Source organism: Phyllostomus hastatus, unplaced genomic scaffold, assembly GCF_019186645.2.
Source record: "Phyllostomus hastatus isolate PE091 unplaced genomic scaffold, TTU_PhHast_1.1 phas_contig_147, whole genome shotgun sequence".
Classification (NCBI taxonomy): Eukaryota; Metazoa; Chordata; class Mammalia; order Chiroptera; family Phyllostomidae; genus Phyllostomus; species Phyllostomus hastatus.
This window is the reverse complement of record NW_025333603.1, coordinates 6,405,439-6,425,861: the sequence shown is the minus strand read 5'-3', so window position 1 is coordinate 6,425,861 and position 20,423 is coordinate 6,405,439. Positions and strand designations below refer to the sequence as shown.

Genomic DNA, 20,423 nt, shown 5'->3' with positions numbered 1-20,423 from the left:
CAGCCAGAGCACCATGTTCCATGTAGAAGATGTTTTTAAATGTTCATGTAAATGTAAATGCTGTCTAAATATAAATGCATGAAATATTTGAAATGGACAGTGAATGATGTTTAGGTGCTAAAAAGAGAAGGGTGAAAAACAACAAGTGAAAAGGAGAATAGATGCTATCTTAAACCAAGGCAGGAAAGCATCAGGAATGATCGTGTCTTGTGGGGACCGTGGGAGAGAACCCGCCTAGTGAAGAAGAGGCTAAGCGGACTGGGAATGAAGCTGTGCAGAGAGGCTGTTGGGTTTTCAAAGGCCTTCAAAAACAGACAAGGAATGTAGACTTTAATATGATAATTTGTGAAGAGGTTTCACACATTCTATATTAGAAAAGTGACAATGAAAATAATTTTAGAAAACTGAGTTCTGGCAGCTACATGTAAAATGTGGAAAGAGGGGCTCACCAGGGGAGACTTTAAGCTTAGAAACCTAGAAAAAAAAACAGTACTTCTGGCAGCACAGAAAATGAAAAAATGAAGTAGTCATTGTAAATAAATAATCTGATCTTATTCTTCAAGGCCATTGAAGGTCTCTGTTGGTTTAGGTAACCCTATTCACATCTTATAATGAGATGATTTTTATCATTGTGTTAACTAACATTTATTGATGGTGTATCATATACCAGATACTGACTAGGCATGTATGTATCCTTAAGAAACATAGAAAAAAAAAAGACCCAAGTCAAACAAAAAAATGATAATGAGATGAAATACACACTGAATTAAACATTGCTGAAAAAAAAATTAGTAAGCTTAAAAACAGTAACAGAAACTATCAAAATGAAACACAAAGAGAAACAACTAAAAAATTAAATGAACAGCTTATAATTGAATTGTGGGAAGTGTTAGATGGCCTAACTCTGTAATTGAGGTCCCCAAAGGAGAGAAGAAATGGGCAGACAGAAAAATATTTGAAAAATCAATTATGGAAAGTTTTATAAATTTAATGAGAAATATAAACCCATAGATTCAGGAAGCTCAGTGAACTCCCCAATAAAAGGAAATAGGATGAAAACTACATCAAGGAACATTATAACCATCATCATCATAAAATGATGTAACACCAGTGCTAAAAAGAAGAAACTTAGAAACACCTAGAGAAAAAAAATCCACATTAAATACTGAGAAACCAATAGAAGAATGACAACGCATTTCTCATCAAAACAATTCAAGATGCAAGACAGTGCAGCAGAATCTTTAAAGTGCCAAAAGCCCTGGCCAGTGTGGCTAGTTGGTTGGACACCATCCTGCAAACCAAAAAGATTGTGGATTCAGTTCCCATTTGTTGCACACACTCAGGTTGCAGATATGACCCCAGTCGGGGTGCATATGAAGGCAACAGATCAGTGTTTCTCACATCGATGCTTCTCTCCCTTTCTTTCTCCTTCCCTTCCCCTCTTTCTAGGATCAGTGGACATGTCCTCAGATGAGGATAAAAAAAATAAACTGTCAATCTATATCTTATACTGAGTAAAAATATTTTTCAGAAATCAAGCAAAATGCTTTTTCAGAAATATAATAGCTAAAAGATTGTATTATTAGCAGACCTATTCCATGAGAAATGTTAAAGGAAGCCCTTCATGGAGAACTCTAAACAGTGGAAATATGAATCTTCATAAAGGAATGAAGTACATCAAAAATAATAAATGTAAAACCTCTTTAAAAGGTAATTAAAACAAACAAAAAACCACAATGTATTGTGGAGTTTATAACTTATGTAGAAACAAAATAAATGGCCTCAATATCACAAAGGCCAGGGAAAGGGAAACAGAAGTATACAGATGTAAGGTTCTTATAGGACATGGGAGGTGGTGTAATATTTCTTAAAGGTAGAATGATAAAGATATATAACATAAATCCAAATGTAGCCATTAGAAAAATTAAAGCAAAGAGGTATGGCTAATAAGCCAATAAAGAAGATAAACTGGAATAATATAAAAAAGACTGAAAAAAAAGAGGACAAAGAGGAGATGGAACCAAAACAATAAAAAGCAATATGTTAGATTTAAATCCAACATATTAATAATAATATTATCTATAAATAATTTTTAATATATGTTATTGATTATACTAGTACAGTAGTCCCATTTTTCCCCCTTTATTCCCCTCCGCCCTGCACACCCCCTTCCACCCACATTCCCCCTTTTAAGTTCATGTCCATGGGTTGTACATATGTTCTTTGGCCTCTCCATTTCCTGTACTATTCTTAACCTCTCCCTGTCTATTTTCTACGTACCATTTATGCTACTTATTCTGTGTATCTTCCTCCCCTCCCCCTCCCCACTCCCCTGTTGGTAACCCTCCATGTGATCTCCATTTCTGTGGTTCTGTTCCCTTTCTAGTTTTTTTGTTTTGTTTGTTTTTGTTTTGTTTTTTAGATTTGGTTGTTAATAGCTGTGAGTTTCTTGTCATTTTACTGTTCCTAGTTTTGATCTTCTTCTTTTTCTTAGATAAGTCCCTTTAACATTTCATGTAATAAGGGCTTGGTGATGATGAACTCCTTTAACTTGACCTTATCTGGGAAGCACTTTATCTGCCCTTCCATTCTAAATGATAGCTTTGCTGAATATAGTAATCTTGGATGTAGGTCCTTGCCTTTCATGACTTGGAATACTTCTTTCCAGCCCCTTCTTGCCTGCAAGTTTCTTTTGAGAAACCAGCTAATAGTCTTATGGGAACTCCTTTGTAGGTAACTGTCTCCTTTTCTCTTGTTGCTTTTAAGATTCTCTCCTTATCTTTTATCTTGGGTAACTTAATTATGATGTGCCTTGGTGTGTTCCTCCTTGGGTCCAACTTCTTTGGGACTCTGAGCTTCTTGGACTTCCTGGAAGTCTATTTCCTTTGCCAGATTGATTGGGGAAGTTCTCCTTCATTATTTGTTCAAATAAGTTTTCAATCTGTTATTCTTCCTCTTCTCCTTCTGGCACCCCTATGATTCGGTTGTTGAAACATTTCAAGATGTGCCGGAGGTTCCTAAGCCGCTCCTCATTTTTTTGAATTCTCGTTTCTTCATTCCATTCTGGTTGAATGTTTCTTTCTTCCTTCTCCAAACCATTGATTTGAGTCCTGGTTTCCTTTCCATCACTGTTGGTTCCCTGTAGAATTTTCCTTTACGTCACTTTGCATAACTTTCCCTTCTTACTCTATTTTGTGTCTGTACTCAATCATTTCTGTGAGCATTCTGATTACCAGTGTTTTGAATTCAGCATCTGATAGGTTGGCTATCTCCTTGTTGTTTAGTTCTTTTTCTGGAGTTTTGATCTATTCTTTTATTTGGGCCATAGTGCTTTGTCTTGGAGCACCTATACATTGTAAGGGACAGAACCTTAGGTCTTCTCCAGGACAAGGCAACCCACATTAATGCATTGTGGCACTGGATGTGGGGGAGGGGTCAGAGAGGGGACAGTGCCTCTTGCTTAGCTCTCCACCTGCTTTCAAGCACTTCCTCCCTACCCACAAGCAAATTGGGCCCTTCTGGTGCTGATTCCCAGGTGGGTGGGCTTTTATCTGTTCTAGGACCCTGTGGGTCTCTCCAGGGAACTGTCCTGTGAGGTTGGGAGTTTCTCCCACCACCAAACCCCCACAGACTTTTATAGTGAAAGATTTTGAGGCTTTACTTTCCCACACTGGAACCCTGGGTTGCGGGGTCTGTCTTGCTCCACAGTTGTTCCTCCCTGCTTATCCACATGCGAATATGGGACTTAACTGATCCGCCATCTGCCGCCTCACCTGCTCAGTCCACCATTTGCTGCATGTCCTCTCCACCCTGGCTGCCCATCTCTACCCCTCCTACCTATTTGGATGAATGTTTCTTCTTCAACTCCTTGGTTGTCAGACTTCCATACAGTTCAGTTTTCTGGCAGTTCTGGTTGTCTCTGTTTTAAAATTTGTTGTTGTCCTTCTTTTGGTTGTGTGAAGAAGCAAAACATATCTACCTATACCCCCATCTTAGCCAGAGGTCTGACTACAATAACTTTAAATTAGAAATCAATACCTGGAAGACCTCTAGAAAATCTCAGTATTTGGAAACAAAAGATACACTTCTCGGTAACCAGTAGGTCAAAGAAAAGACCTGAAGGAAAATTAGAATATTTTGAGCTGACTGAAAATAAATACATGGCATATAGCAATTTGTGGGATACAGCTAAAGCAGTGACTAGAAAGAAATTGATGGCATGAAACTTCTATATTGGGGGAAAAAGATAATCTCAAATCAATGACCTACTCTCCTATCTTTGGAAATTAGAAAATTAAGAGCAAATGAAACAAACAGAAGTAAGGAAATAATCAGACCAGAAACTGATAAAATAGAAAACAAAAAAAATTGGAAAATGAAACCAAAAACTAGTTTTGAGTTCAATAAAATTGAGGAACTTCTAGTCAGACTGATTTGGTAGAGAGCAAAAACATAAATTACCATTGTAAGATATGGGATAGGGTATGTCATCACAGGTCCTACTTCAGTAAAATGACAATAATGGTATATTATGGACACATTTATGCCAATACATATTCATGTGGTCAAGGTGGACAAATCCTTGAACATTAAGCTGACATACTTCTATCAAGAAGAAGCAGATAACATGAATAGCACTGTATCTATTGAAAGAATTTAATTATTGTTAGAAACCTTCCCATAAAGAAAAGACCAGGTTCAAATGGTTTCACTGTCGACTTGAATAAATCAAGGAAGAAATAACATCAGATCTATAGAAACACTAACTGTCAGAAAATAGATGAGGAGGACTCTCATTCTAGTGACAAAAACAGAAAAAAAATTACAAGAAATAAGACTACACATCAGTATTGCTTGTGAAGTTAGTTGTGTAAATACATAACAAATGTTTAGTAAATTCAGTTCACCAATACACAAAATAGTAAGGTGCGTCATGGCTGAGTGGGGTTTATTCCATGGGGGTCAAATATATGGTGACAGAAGAGATTTGACTTTGGGTGGTAAACACACAATGCATTATTCAATTGATGTATTATAGAGCTGTCCACTTGAAACCTATGTAATTTTATTAACTTATATCACCCCAATAAATTTTTTAAAAAATTCCAAGTTGCTATAACATTCAAAAATCAATCTATAATTCACTGAATTGGCAGGATAAGATGGAAAACTATATGATGCAGAAAAAGCATTTGATGAAATCCTACTTCCATTCAAGGTGTGTATGTATCTTGGCAGTCTAAGAATAGAAGAGAAATTCCATAACCTAATAAGCATCTACCAAGAAAACCTACAATTAATATTTCTATGGTGGAAGATTAAATGCTTCCTCTTTAGGAACAAAGAAGGAAGGTCTAGTTTTATTTCTGTTCAACATTCCAGGGGAGCTTCTAGCCAATGTAATAAAGCAAGAAAATTAAATAAGATGAATACAGATTTAAAAAATGAAGTAAGATCATCTTTTACAGGTAACATGATTATCTATGTAAGAAATCCTAAGGACTTTACAAAGTGACTACTAGATCTAATAAGTAAACTTAGCAAAGTTGCAAAACCATTGGGTAAAAATCAATCATATTTCTATATACTAACAATAAATAATTAGAAATTGGAGTTGAAAACAAACAGCAGCATCAGAAACAGGACATATTTAGGGATAAATTTGTCAGGGGATCTGCAATACCTTTGCACTGAAAACTACAGAACATTGCTAAGAGAAATTAAAGAGGACTGAGATAAATGAAGAGATATCCCATGTTTGTGGATCAGAAGACTCAATATTGTTAATATGTTAATTCTCCCCAAATTGATCCATAGCTCCAACATGATCTCAATACCAGCACACTGTTTTTTAAAAAAGAAATTGAGACACTGATTCTAAAATTTATATAGAGATACAAAGAACCTAGAGTGGCCAAGACAACTTTCAAAAAGAACATAGTTCAGGGACTTACACTGCTTGATGTTAAGACTTATTTTAAGGGTAGATTAATCCAGACAGTATTATTTTGGTGCAAATATATGTGTATATACATAGATCAATAGAACAGAATAGTGATTTCAAGTGCTGTTTTTGTGGGTGTGTACATATGTCAAAATTTAAATATGTACATTTTAGCAATCATTTTAAATATAACTAAAAGTAAAGCAATTTTTTTCTAGTAATGTAATAAACATTCAAACTTTTATCAGGTCACTGGGGTAATAGAGCCAAAGAGTTAACCCAGTGTCAGAGTCTCAACAAAAAGGAACAAAAGTTTGTTAATAACCCTTTACTCAAAACCAGAGACAGGGATAGAGAAGTTTATGTTAGCTGTGATACAATGTAAGAATCTCTGAAATTATATCTGTATAACTCCCCCATCTTATATAATTTAGGCTGAATGACTTCTTGAGATTCTTTTCACTCTAAGATCCTAAAATAGAAGTTTGGGTTTATTTTAATTCAAAACTACACATATTCTTCAGAGAAATGTGAAGTTACAAAAGCATGATTTGAAAGGTTCATTGTAGCACAAGCAAGAACAGATGGCCCTAAATTCTGAGGAATGTTTTATTTTCTGGCCTTCAAGGAATACATTTCTTTTCTCTTAGGGATGAGGCCCAGATAGCCCTCTTTTCAAAAGAATGACAGGAGTTGGGGAGCTGTGCCCTGGAAGATAGTGCAGAGGGGGGAAGTGATGTTCCACTGACTGTTGGTATCACTGCTCCTTGTGTTTACATGTAGAAGGCAGTGTTTAACCACAGATAAAAATTCAGAGAGTCTGCAAGGTCTTGGTCCTTTTAAGTTTTATTTGTTTGTGTCCATTTCCTTGAAGATCTATCCAGTTTCCTGGATAATATTGGAATTATCCTTAAATACTGTCTCTCTACTGATGCCTTCCAAGTCTTTCTCCAGCCTGAATCTCTCCCCTGTTTTGTAGACTCGAGTGTCTTACTGCCCACTTGACATCTCCATTTGATAGGCATGTCAAACTTAGCAAGCTCAGCTCTGACCTCTTGATCTTCTCTCAAAACCTGCTCTTCTCACTGCCTTTCCTAAGTTAAGGGCAGTGCTATCCTTACGGTTCCCAGGCCCAAAACTTTGGAGTCATCTGTCTTTTCTTTCATATCCCATGTTTAAACTAACAGGAAATTCTGCTGGCTCTACCTTCCAAATATATCTAGAACCCAGCCACCTCTCTGTCCCTGGACCGATCTTGGTCTAAATTGACATCATCCCTGCCTCAGATTTGTGCGGTAGCTTACTAACGGTCTTCCTGTTGGTACCCTCTCCCTCCTCAGTCTGTTCTCACCACAGCAGCCTGAGCGATCCTGTTAAAACTAAGTCAAATCATATCACTGCTCTGCTCAAAAACCCTCCAAAGATCTTTTATCCCATTCAGAATAGAAAGCTGAAGTCCTCTACACCATTTGTACTCCTTAACCCATTACCTCTCTGACCTAATGTGTATCCCTCTTCTTTTTCCGTCACTCAGCTCCCGCATTAATTTTCCACACAGTCCTCACTCTTCCCTGAAAACTACCAGACATGCTGTCATGCCACCTCCAAGGGCCATTGCACCCACTGTTCTAAATGCTGCAAGGCCTTTCCTTAGACAATCCATTGCTTTCCTCTCACTTTTCGGTAAGTCCTCCACTGCCTGTCCTAGTTCAAATGGCACCAGTACTCCCAGCCCCTTTCCATGCTTTGTTTTTCTGTTTAGTACTTGTCAGTGTCTGATATTACATGTATTGTTTATTGTTTTTGTTTTCTCTCCTTACACTCCCAAGAATCTAAGTTTCATGAAAGGAGGAATTTACTAACTAAACGAAGTACTAACAAAATGCCTGGTACACATTACATTCTCAGTAAGCATTTGCTAGACGAATGAGCGAAGGTTCATAGTTAGTATGTAGACACAGAGGACTAGAAGGTGGGTGCTAGCTTCTGGACACAAGTGAACTCTAGCTAACTGGAAAGATAAGTATTTATATTTTTTCTAGATATCTCCTGAAAAAGGATATTCTGCCCCCCATTCCTTCATTATTCAGCTCAGTGTTCTCTTCTCAGTTCTGTTTGTTTCTTCACTTGCTCTTTTCTGTTTTTCCAAAGTGTTCTTGCTCTGTACCTGATTTCAAAGCAAATCCAAATGATGCCCTTTAGGATACTTCCCTGGAATTCTCCATCCCTCAGACAATGTCATCCTTTCTTTCCTATGTTTTCCCATTTTTCTTCATTCATGTAACATGTGTAGCTGATCAGTATGAATTCCCTTCTGCTCCAAATTTTAAGCATCTTGGGGGCAGAGAGTCTGTCTTTCGTTCTTCATTGGATCCATGGTACAGTGGTTTGCTTTCATAGATTTTCCATGCCTCTGTAGTGGATCTTCCTACCTAAAGTTCTTGTCACTTGATAAATGTTTACAGAACGGAATCATTAAAACCTATTTTATTAGATACTTAATCTACATGACCCTGCAATTGTAAGCGAGCCAAAATTTTTAAAAAATTTATGCTAACAACATTTACTATCAGTATAATTCCATGTATAAGGCAAACCCTCCAAATCCATCCCTACTTATATGGCATACTAATTAATATATTCAGCAAATATTTATTGAGCATCTGCCCTGAGCAAGGCCCTGTGCTAATAAGCCTTACACATCATATACAAGTTTTATAACTGTTCCTCAAGGCCATGATTAAATTTATCTATTACAAGCCCTTTCTACTTCAAATCAAAAAGCTGAATCAACTGCCATTTTTTAAAATATTTTGTTTATTTAATTTTAGACAGAGGGGAAAGGAAAGAGAGAGGGAGAGAAACATCAATGTGTGGTTACCTCTCAAGCACCCTCCACTGGGGACCTGGCCCTTAACCCAGATATGTGTCCTGACTGGGAATCGAACTGGCAACCCCTTGGTTCCCAGGCTAGCACTCAGTCCACTAAGCCACACCAGCCAGGACTCAACTGTCATTTTTAACATGAGATGTCAGAGAAGAAATTGAAAGGCATGGCATGTTCAGAAGTGAATTAGGTGTAATAACTCCTTACACATTTCTTCAGCACAGTCATTCCTAGAACTATATTCTGTCATTGGCTCTTGTGATCTTCATCGATGGTTAGACTCCAGCAGTGGGAAATATAAAAGATAAGGTTTATGCACTACTTCATTTGGTATCTTAAAATGGTTCTTTCAAGATAAGACCCATATATCATTAGCTCAGTGCCTGGCTCACAGTTGGTGCTCCATATGTGTTAGCTATTTTGCACAGACTGTTTTCACAGCATTTGCTTTTCTGCCTTTTATTAGTATGTCATCACTAATTTTTTATTTCTTAGGAAGATCCTGAATCCCATTATCTAATAGAGGTACTGGATTGAATTATTTGCTGCAGATTTTAAGGTTGACTTATGATTTCATAAACAAGGTGGAGAAAGCAAGCATATAAATTTTATTTAACAAACAGTACTTATTATGTTCTTGGTGCTGTTCTAAGCCCTTTACAAATATTTATTTAATACTCATAATTATATGAAATAATTACTTTCACTATTTCATTTTATATAGGAGGAAACTGGGACACAGAGAAATCAAATAACTTACCCAAGGGCACAGGCTAATTAGTTTCAAAACCAGGACCAAAGTATAAGCAGTCTTACTTGAGTCCTTGCTCTTAATCCAAGTCTGGATGTGGGTAATGTCACATAAGGAATACAAAGAGTGTGCTGTGGCATTTCAAAGAAAGCAGTCGTCACATTGGTGTCTAATTGAGAGTTAAAGAAGGCTACATGCAGGAACTGCTATTTTAGTAAGCTTTGATTTTGGGGGGCAGCTTTTTCAGGTGCTTGGATATGGGAGAGGGAAAGCAAGGTGGACTAAGTAATAACATATGCTAAAGCTCGCAGATGGGAAATAGTGCTGCATCAGGAAGCATTCCTGTATATAAGGATATACAGTCAGAAGGGAAACAAGACAGAAAGCTGGTTTGTAGCTAGAGCGACAAAAAATATGTGGTTGCCTCTGGCACAACCCCTACTGGAGACCTGGCCCACAACCCAGGCATGCACCCTGACTGGGAATTGAACCGGCAACCCATTGGTTCACAGGCCAGCGCTCAGTCCACCGAGCTACACCAGCCAGGGTTCATCTGATATTTTTTCACACTGTGGTAATTCAACTTATAAGTGGAAGAGTGGAGTAAAATAAAAGTTGTGGACTAGATTTTTAAAAGATTGAAGCCATTTTAAAGGACTGAATTAGAAAGTTAGACAAATTGGATAGCATGAAGTGAAAAATAGGAAATAAAAAACAATTATTAGCTTCTTTCAATCAAAAGCCAGAATTTAACAGCAAGATGATATATAAGTTCAGATTTGTTTACTAGATGCAAAATGAGTTTTTACATTAGCTTCAGAATTACCATATTTTGTGGTGTGTAATGCACGCTTTTTTGCCCAAATTTTTGAGGGGAAAAATAAGGGTGCGCATTATACGTGGGTATAATGATTACATGCCATGGGTGTAATAGTGGGTATAATCCATGGATAATGAGCACAAAATGTGGTTGTGCATCATACATGGCGAAATATAGAATCATTTAAAATCCTTTGATAAGAACAAAGCAAAGTATTAGTAAATGATTTCAATGAAGATATCACGCATAGATTAGTAAAACTAAGAAGCAATGGAGTTTATATATTTTACAAAAAGGTCTCACTCCTTTATATGGCCATAGAAAAAGATGACAGACACACTTAAATATGGGACTTTCTTTTGACTTAGAATTTAAGTATAAATATGTCTTAAGAGACTCCACTGGATAACAGAAACTACTGTAATTAGCTCAACTAATTTTAGTTTAGTGCAGCAGTAAAAGACAAATGAATGCAAAATGTGTCATATGCCTAGGTTACAATACGAATCACCTATAAACTATACAGAGAATTTTTGTATTTGTTTATTTGACTGATTTTTCACTTTGTTTTTATTATTCAGAGCCCCTTTGTCACTGTAATAAATAGTAATATTGTTTTGTCTTTGAAGGTGAAGGAGTTATGCCATGTCAGACCAAAAAAAAAAAAAGCCCTTTCTTGCAGAATAAGAAAGAAAGCTAATCCTCTTCTCTGACTACAGATGATGAAGGCCATGAACAAGTCAAACGAGCACGTCCTGGCGGGAGGGGCCTGCTTCAATGAGAAGGCAGACTCGCATCTCGTGTGTGTGCAGAATGATGATGGGAACTACCAGACCCAGGCTATCAGTATTCACAATCAGCCCAGAAAGGGTGAGTATTTGAGCTAATCGAGATTATGAGAAGGGAAGATTGTAATGGACGTGGAGTTGGATATCTCAACCCTGTAGCACTTACTTTCTAGAAAGGTGACCACAAACAACTTGGTTAAACTAACCTTTCCAACCTTATTCTCCAGGGTGAGGTTGATTCCGGAAGCAACCAGTCTGAGAGTTGCAAATGGAATCTCTGTTATGGAGGGGGAACTAAAAAATACTGCCCCAGGGTTTTGACAGGGCCCCAGTGGTATTTGAAGTTAGTGACTAAGCCCCATGGTGAGAATATACTTAGATATGGAGCTTCTTGAATGACCATACTCAAAGAATGTTAATTAATAGGTTGACAGGATTCTGAAGAAAGTTTCCATGATTCAGTGGTGCTCAGAATGTGGTCTCACCACTTAAGGGATTGTTAGAAATGAAGAATCTACACCCAAGGTCTGCTAGATCAGAATTTGCATTTTAACACAATCCCCATGTGATTCATATGCACTTACCAATTTAAGGATCACTGCTTAGTGTGGCATTTCCTGCAGTGTCTTCCCAGGTTTTATGGTTTTAAAAAACATTCAGCCCTGGCTGGGTACTCAGTTGGTTAGAGCATTGTCCTGATAAGCCAAGGCTGCTGTTCGATCTCCAGTCAGAGCACAGACAAGAAGCAAGCAATGAGTGCCTGAATGAGGGGCACAACAATTGATGTCTGTGTCTCTGTCTCCGTCTCTGTCTCTCTCTCTCTCTGTTTTTCTCTCCCCCTCTTCTCCTTCCTCTCTCTTTTTAGAAAATCAAGAAGTAAAAAAAATTAAATATTCAAATAAATAGATAAAAGTCTTCCTTAATACATTAAACTGAGGAATCCTGCATTAAAGAAGTTTAAACAGATTTCTTCACTATAGGACTTTTCAGAGCCTTTAACAAGCTGATGTATGTTATGACCTTCCCAAAGGAGGAGCATGCCTCGCCCTTCCTAAATTTATTTGACCATGAATCTTCTTTCCCTCAGAATCTATCTTAAAACTAGCTTTCTTTAGTATGCTTTACGAAACACTCCTCTAGAAGACATACTGTATGTCACTATCTTTAATATGTATTTTAAATCAGTTGTTTGATAAACGCATGAAAAGTATTTAGCTTGTATATACTCAAATACAATGGCCAAAGTAAGGTAGGTATAACAAATCTACAGTGCTCCCTATTATTCACCTCAGACGTAGAAAATTTGATCAGCACGTGAGTTTTGACCTGCTCTGTTTCCGACCTGGGCCAATTCACCCCTCCTTAGGCAACCTGGTGGCGCACCACCCCCCACCCCCACCCCCGGAGGTCACCATATTGATGCCGAACTTAGTGCGGTCACCCGATCGGCATAGCGCACTGCAGCCCAGAACTCCTGGGCTCAAGCGACCCTCCTGCCTCAGCCTCCGGAGTAGCTGGGACTACAGGTGCGCGCCACCACGCCCGCAGACCTAGAAAATTTGAATATGTTCTGGATCTCATTAACATAACTGCTGCTCTCCACTGGTGCAACTGGGGGTTCTTTAGAGGATGACTCAAGACCTGTAAGAAATCTGGAAATTAGATCAAAGGAAGATATCTTGACTGAAGCATAAATGTTTAACCTGAAAAAGTACAGATTGAAAGAGTGAAAAATAGCTATTTCTATATTTAAGATTTTCTATTATGTGGAAATAAGATCCAACTTACTCTCTATAGCTACAAAAGGCTAAAACCGGCACCAATGAGGGAAAGTAACAAGCATCTAAGTTTGGCCTCAATTTGAGAACGCACACTAGCACTGAGATTATCTAGCAGGAGAATGGACTGCCTTGTGCTATTGTGGCTTCTCGTCGTCAGGAGTCGTGACAAAGGCTGGTTGACCTACCTGTTAGGTGTTGGGTAGAAAGTTGGAACAGCTCAGTCCAATTTAAGAGGTGGGAGAGAAAGACAGTTTAGTGAAGTTTTCATGAAGTTCAGTGTATTAAATATCCTTTCTTTTATGAAGAGACAGTAGTATCAGGTGTTTTTTAAATAGGTCTTCTTTTTTCTTAATAGTTCCACTTGGTAAATAAAATAGTTGACAAACATGTCACTATATTCAAAATATATTTGACCTAAAACAAACAAACAAACAAACAAACAAACAAACCTGGAAACCAGTGAATTAGATCAGGAGTCAGCAGACTTTTTCCGTATATTTTAGTTTTGCAGGCCTGCAGTGTTTGTTGCCAACGACCCAACTCTGTGACATCACACTTCAAAAACTGTTACAGACGGTGTGTAAATGAATGGCCATGGCTGTGTTCCAATATTGTTTCATTTAGAGAAACAGGCTTAAATTAAGGCCAAGCCCTAGAATTGGCCACTAAGATTTCTTTGCTTATAAGATTCTTTGATTCTTGATTGGAGCAAAAGAAAATGGGAGAGTATATCCTAAAACCTCATTCCCTACCTGTCATAAGCATCGAATTACTGGTTACTTGCATATGAGGGTGTGTGGAGTTGGCATTGTTTGCTTTCTAGATGGTGATGGTTGGAGTTCCCAACTACTGAATGTTTTATTATTATTCTCAGTCCCTCCACCTCAGGGTCTGTCTTCACCAAACTGTTTCTCTTGCTGTTGCAGTGACTGGCGCCAGTTTCTTTGTGTTCAGTGGCGCTCTGAAGTCCTCTTCAGGCTATCTTGCCAAGTCCAGTATTGTGGAAGGTAAATAATGAGTTAAGCACTGTGTGTACATTAGTTCAGTCCCAAAAGTGAAAGCTTCCTAAAGGAAGCTTTGACATTTTTGCCATAGACTTCTGGACTCATTATCATTCATTCAATAGCATCTTACTCTTCAGCTAATTAAAACTGTCATAATGGTGCTTAGTTCTCCAAAAGGAGATGAGTGGTAGAGATACGGTACAACAGTACATAAAAATTAAGAGATGACCTTTCAGGACTTTGGGATAAGGTATCCAAGGGGACATAGTCTGAGTTTAAATGTATCAATCATTGGGCACAAATCTATAAATATGTAGATGAAGCTCAGCCCCTCTTACCCACAAGAACATTGCAAGTCATCATTTGGGATACAGGAGAAACTTTGTTGGGTCTAAGGTGAAATCAGAATGTGAGTGTTTTAAGCAGAACACATCGTGGTGTTTGCTTCTCATAGCACTTTCAGTAAGTAAGAGTTTGGCTCAAAGAACAAAACTCGCTTGTGCCTGTCAGCTTTAGAGAGCAGAGCAAAGTTTTACATTTAATCCTAGAGGGGTTGCTAGATTCCAGGTGCTGGTTTTCCCCTGCGTCTCTCCCTTTCGTCGCTCTCACCTGCATTGTCTTGGTGCCGATTCTCAGACGGCGTTATGGTCCAGATCACTGCAGAGAACATGGATGCCTTGCGGCAGGCCCTGCGAGAGATGAAGGACTTCACCATCACCTGTGGCAAGGCGGATGCTGAGGATCCGCAGGAGCTCATCCACATCCAGTGGGTGGACGACGACAAGAACGTCAACAAGGGGTAAACGCAGCAAACTTGGCACTAGTTACGGGCTAGGCTCTGGGTTTGTCTACGCTGCTGTTTTATAACTTAAGTGAAGAGAAAGGACCGCTTTGTATACATAACATAGAATTTTAAATTCTGGTTTCTTGGCTTCATTTCTGAAAGAGTTTCTGTCCATATTTCTGAAGGAAGGAGGAGGGGAAGAGTTGATGAAACAAAATTCCTCTAAAATCACTCAGATAATAGTAATGCCTGAGCCTTTTATGGTTTAAAGCATTTCTGCTGATATTGTTTAATTTGATAGAAGTATTGTTATTCCATATTACCAATGAGTAAACAGCACCGAAAGGCTAAGTGACCTCACAGTGCTAGGAAGTGGCAGGGCCAGGACCACCTCCTTGGGCGTCAAGTGCTGCACTCTTTCCCAACTGATAAGTGGCTCAGTCTGGTTCTGAAATAATTATAAATAAGTTCACCAAAGTATGGAAAACACTGTAGGATAATGTAAGGATAAAAAAAGAAAAGGAAGCTTGTAGAGGTTGTGGGGCAGTATTCAAGAGCGACTTCACAGAGAAATGGCTGCTACTTAAGCTGAATCTGGTAAGATGAGTAGGTGTGTGCCGCTTAGCTGTGGTGGAGTAGGGATTCCAGCCTGAGGGGATAGCAGGAGCAAAGGCAGATGGAGGGCATTTACAATACGGCATCCGGCTTTTTTTATAGGTTTAAAAACTCATTATTTAACAAAAGGAAGCAATTTCTAAATCAGTGAGTGTATTTGCCTATTTTTAAAGATTTTATTTATTTTTAGAGAGAGGAGAAGGGAGAGAGAAAGAGAGAGAGAAAAACATCGATGTGAGAAACATTGATCGGTTGCCTCTTGTACATGCCCCGACCAGGGACCGAACCTAGGGCAACCCAGACACCGTCCTGACCCATAATAGAACTGATGACCTTTTGCTTTGTGGGACGATGCCTAACCGAGCCACACGGTCAGGGATCCTATTTTCTTTTTTACAAATAACCCTTTATCTTCCCATACTTCACTGAAAAATTTAATTTCAGAATCAATTTGTGTTTAATTCTCTATTATAGTTGGAAATGGACATGGTTATTAGGTTCAAAAAATCGATAACCTGAAAATCTGATGCCATAACATATTGGTAACTAACAAGCAACAAGTTGCCCCTTCCTACAAGGGCCATTGGCAGCATCTCAGAAAACAGGACAAGCACTGGTCAGGGAAGCCTCTCGAACTAGGGAGTTTAGTTTGTAGTGTGTGAATGGAATGTTTTCCAGTTTGTCCCTCTGTCTGGGTACCTTCTCTTGAAAGAGTGCTAACCAGCTCAGGGTGTTCTTTTCTTGACATTGTTGTGTGATGAATTTGCAATTAAACTTAACATTGTTTAATTTTAATTCAAGCAAATCCCTGATATTGAAGTTTAAGTTAAATTTTACCTTAATATACATAGAGATTGAAAAACATAAACAGATTTGAACATTGTTAGGAAGCATTTGGAATCTTTGTGATTCCGTTTATTTTGGATCCTCATCTCCACCAGTATTTCCACATACTTATACGTGTTATATTTTGGAGAGGAAATGACTATAAAAAGGGGGCTAGGTTCCTGTAAAGTTTCTGTTCAGAAACCTAGGAATGATGATTTAGCTGTGAAGGGAATTTGTTGAGGTAATATAGATACTTGTTCATCAGTTCACTCCAGCACTATCATAATTAGTGTAATCAGTTAAATAATTCTTTCAATCGTAAACATTCATTAAACTCCTACATTCCAAGCGGTGTGTCAGAACCGAGAATATAGCGCACAAAGGCGAGTACATCATAGTCCTCCCCTTCAGAAGTTCCTTTGTAAGGCAGATCCACAAGTGTATGAAGAATCTAACATGGCAGATGTTACTACAGCCAGGAGCAGAGGGGACAGAGCTGTGGCAGCACAGGGGTGAGCAGGACGGGGTGGGTGGCCCTGCATTCACTGGAGGAAGGAATGCTGGAGGAAGAGAGCAGGTTTGAGTGAACAGTTTCTTTATGTTAAAAGAACCAGCTCCTGGAATCATGAGTCTTTTTGTGTGTGTGTTCTTTCAGTTATTTTAGTGAAAATAAACAAATAAAGAGCACCCCGCGAGTGCTCTGTTCACGTACGTTTTTGTGCAGTGGCTCCTTGCTGTGATATGTTGCACAGATGTGTTTGGTAAGATACCCAGTATAATTAGTAGCAAGACTTGGTAAGAGAAGTGGCTCTTCCAACTTCTAGAGCTGCTTCCATCTCTCCTCTTTGACTCTGTTTTAGTGTCGTCAGTCCTATAGACGGGAAGTGCATGGAGTCTATAATAAGTGTGAAGATATTCCACGGATCGGAGTATAAAGCAAATGGAAAAGTCATTAGATGGACAGAGGTAAGGAAGTAAAACTTCGCATTCATGACCCCCTTTGAGCACAATGTTTTGCTGGACCCAGAGACACATTTGGAAGTTAAGACAAAAAATCTATTTGTCTTCTATACTCTAATTCCTCTGGTGTGTCACAGGTCACTGGGAAGAAATGCCAGCAAGAGCAGGCTGCACATTGGTGTCTCCTCCTTCCTATGAACTAGTAGGGATTTGTTTGCATTGGCATTCACAAAGGGTACATCTCCGAATGGTGCATACCGTCTTTAACGTGTGGCTCAGAAAGCTGGGCTAGTGATGCTGCACTCACAGTTAAACTACCTTAGATAACACAGTCTTAAAAAATTGATTTATTTCACCAATAAGAAAACTAGTGTGTCAACTGTAATTTTAAAAGAAAACTAAAGTGTGGAGACTGAGTAACTTGTCCAAGAATACGTGGTAAATAAGTAACGTCAAAGTCCTTCTGATTCAAACCCAGATCTGACCAACTCCTAAGCTCTCTTTCACTACATGGTTCCCTACCGTGAAAGCAGTATTAGAGGCTAGTCTGGAAATGGGAGGAGCAGATCAGAGGCCCCGCGTGTGTGTGCACATCAGACAGATCAGGAAGAGGTGGGCCCTAGGTCTCTCAATTTCTTTTGAACTTTATTTATACTTATCTGTAAAGTAAGCCATTAAGTTAAAGATCTCTAAGAGTCCTTGCAGCTTTAGAAGCAATTTTTTAAACCATTCTGTGACTTCTAACTTTTCCATTTTACACAGAAGGTAACTGGGGCCATGAGGGGTTAAGCGTCTTATCCAGGCTCACATAGCTGGTTCCTGATAGCAGGGACTAGAATCTGGTTCTTCAGTTCTTGAGCCGTTGTTGAAAGTATCTTATCCTTCATATCAGGCTGCATTTTCATACACAGCTCGGTGGTCTTAGCTGCTTGCTGTATGATTATGCCTTTGGCACATTTTGAGTAGTGCATACTCTGAAACGCATGAAACTTGATTGCTTACAAAGTACTTTGACCTCCATTTCCTCCATTTTGTTCCCCAGTAACCCCATGAGGTAGGGAGGTGACCCACTCATTTGCATGATGAGAAATGCTCAGAGAGGCTGTGTGACTCTGTGACTTGCCTGATGCTAGTTAGTGGAAGAGCAAAGGCCAAGGCCTCTTGGCTCCTATTCTAGAGCTTTTTCCATAATTTCATGCTGTCACTTTCACGGGACAGGTCTGCATAGCTGACCCCTTTTTAGTACCATTCGTATAAGCCGCTTACTGAGCAGTAAGCTAGGGTTGGTATATATAAGCAAAACATGCTTATATGTCATTTATTCTTTGAGAGGACCGGTGGTTTCCATTTTATGAAGTCACATGGGGCATAAGAAGCCAAAGGACATGGCTGTCCTCCTCCTGTGTGGGACGAGGACTCCAGTCTCTCAGTTCCAAATTTGCTGTGCTTCTGCCTGTGCCCATGCAGTGGACACTGACACAGCTCTGGCCTCGGCAGTGGCAAGGCCACCTGGCGGGAAGGACTCTGTGATAAGAGGCAGAAGACCCATATGCTGGGCTTAACCCTACCTCTGTTTCTCAGTGCTTATATCTTATATGCACCCAGGTGAGCCACCTCCCTTCTGTGAGTAATCTATGATATAAAGGGTTTGGGTCACGTAAGCTATAAGGGCCATTCCCTTAGATTCTAAGATCAATTCCTAAGAAAACCACCCACATATAGGAATTAATGTTTTAGAAGTGCACAGTGGAAAATGTAAGCTTTTCCTGGTTCTGAGTAGAATGGTTCTGGTACCATTAGGACCCTGACACAGCTTTTGGGGAGACAGGCAGTTTGGTCCTGCCACTGTGTAGATGCAGAGACTAGCGGTCACTCCTCAGGTGTCAGATGTCAGTGCCCTGTTCTTGGCCCAAGGACTCGGAAGTACCCTGTCTGTGAGGTCTTCTTGCACACCTCAGGAGGTCAGGGTGCTCATGCACGGAGAGCTGATGCACTTGTTTCTCCCTGCGTCTACTGGGGCACAAGGTTGAAGTCTCTCGTTTGGGAAACAGGTGTTTTTCCTAGAAAACGACGACCAGCACAGTTGCCTGAGTGACCCAGCAGATCACAGCCGACTGACTGAGCACATTGCCAAGGCTTTTTGCCTTGCTCTCTGTCCCCACCTGAAGCTTCTGAAGGAAGATGGAATGACTAAACTGGGACTGCGTGTGACACTTGACTCAGATCAGGTAAGAAGACTCTTCAGTAGCTTTCTGATGTGTGTTTTCCTGTGTCAACCCAGAGAGTTTCCTTCTCTGGACCTTGGGCCTGACCCGGTGTAGTTTTCTGGCCTCCCCACCTGTAGAAATACACCTTGATGTGCTGTTTGATCAGACTCTGGATCATGTGAACCGTGGCTTCCTCACCTAAATATGTTGCAAGGACTTGGTTTTCTTTCTAGGGTTAGGAGAAGTGTGTGCAAAGACCTGCCACCCCTGTGTGAGTGACATGAATGCTGCCCTTTGAGACTCCTCGGTCCCGCCCTTCAGGGATCAGTCTGCCCTTCACAGAGGGCAGGTCCAGGCTGTCCTGTATCCTGTTTTCTTAATCTGAGCCCAGCGGGCCTCTGCTGACTGGCCTCTGCAGCGCCCACCCCTTAAGGTCTTCTTACTGTGAACATTTCCAAGTTTGAGCTGTTTCCTCATTAATTTTCCTGTCATCTCGGCTCTCCTATGGTCAAGCTTCTCTCCCAGTCTTACTCAAATTTTTCTTTTGTTGTTAGAAGTAACAATCCATTCTTAGCACATGTGCCTCCCTCCCCCAATACCTTGTCCTGTTGCCTCTCCTGTGGGCCAGCACTGTAAGCTCTCCACAGGCACACCTCGGAGATAAGTGGGCCCCGTTCCAGACCACCACGATACATGACTATTGGAGTACAGCAAGTCTGGGTTTCCCAGTGCGTGTCAGAGTCATGTTTACACTATACTGTGGTGTAAATAAGTGTGCAGTAGCCTTAAGTCTAAAAAAATGTACAGACCTTAATTAAAAATACTTTATTGCTAAAACATGCTAGCTATTATCTGAGCCTTCCATGAGTCATAATCTTTTGGCTGGTCAGGGGTTTTGACTCAGCATTGATGGCTACTGACTGGTCCGGCTGGGGATTGCTGATGATTGTTTGACTGTGACGACAATTTCTTAAAATAAGACAACAACGTAGTTTTATGCATCGATTGACTTCCTGTCACAAACACTTCCTCTGTAGCATGTGATGCTGTTTGA

The 20,423-nt window shown here is 39.6% G+C and overlaps 1 protein-coding gene across 2 annotated transcripts in view; it reads left to right on the top strand.

Moving 5' to 3' along the window:
• Positions 1–20,423, top strand: part of ZFYVE9 (zinc finger FYVE-type containing 9) — a 126,992-nt gene that overhangs the window by 100,543 nt on the left and 6,026 nt on the right. For both annotated transcript variants that reach the window (XM_045856673.1, XM_045856665.1), the window contains 5 exons: positions 11,122–11,272; positions 13,898–13,978; positions 14,612–14,774; positions 17,063–17,168; positions 19,214–19,390. In XM_045856673.1, the coding sequence (XP_045712629.1) occupies positions 11,122–11,272; positions 13,898–13,978; positions 14,612–14,774; positions 17,063–17,168; positions 19,214–19,390 (678 nt within the window). The remainder of the gene's footprint in view (positions 1–11,121; positions 11,273–13,897; positions 13,979–14,611; positions 14,775–17,062; positions 17,169–19,213; positions 19,391–20,423) is intronic.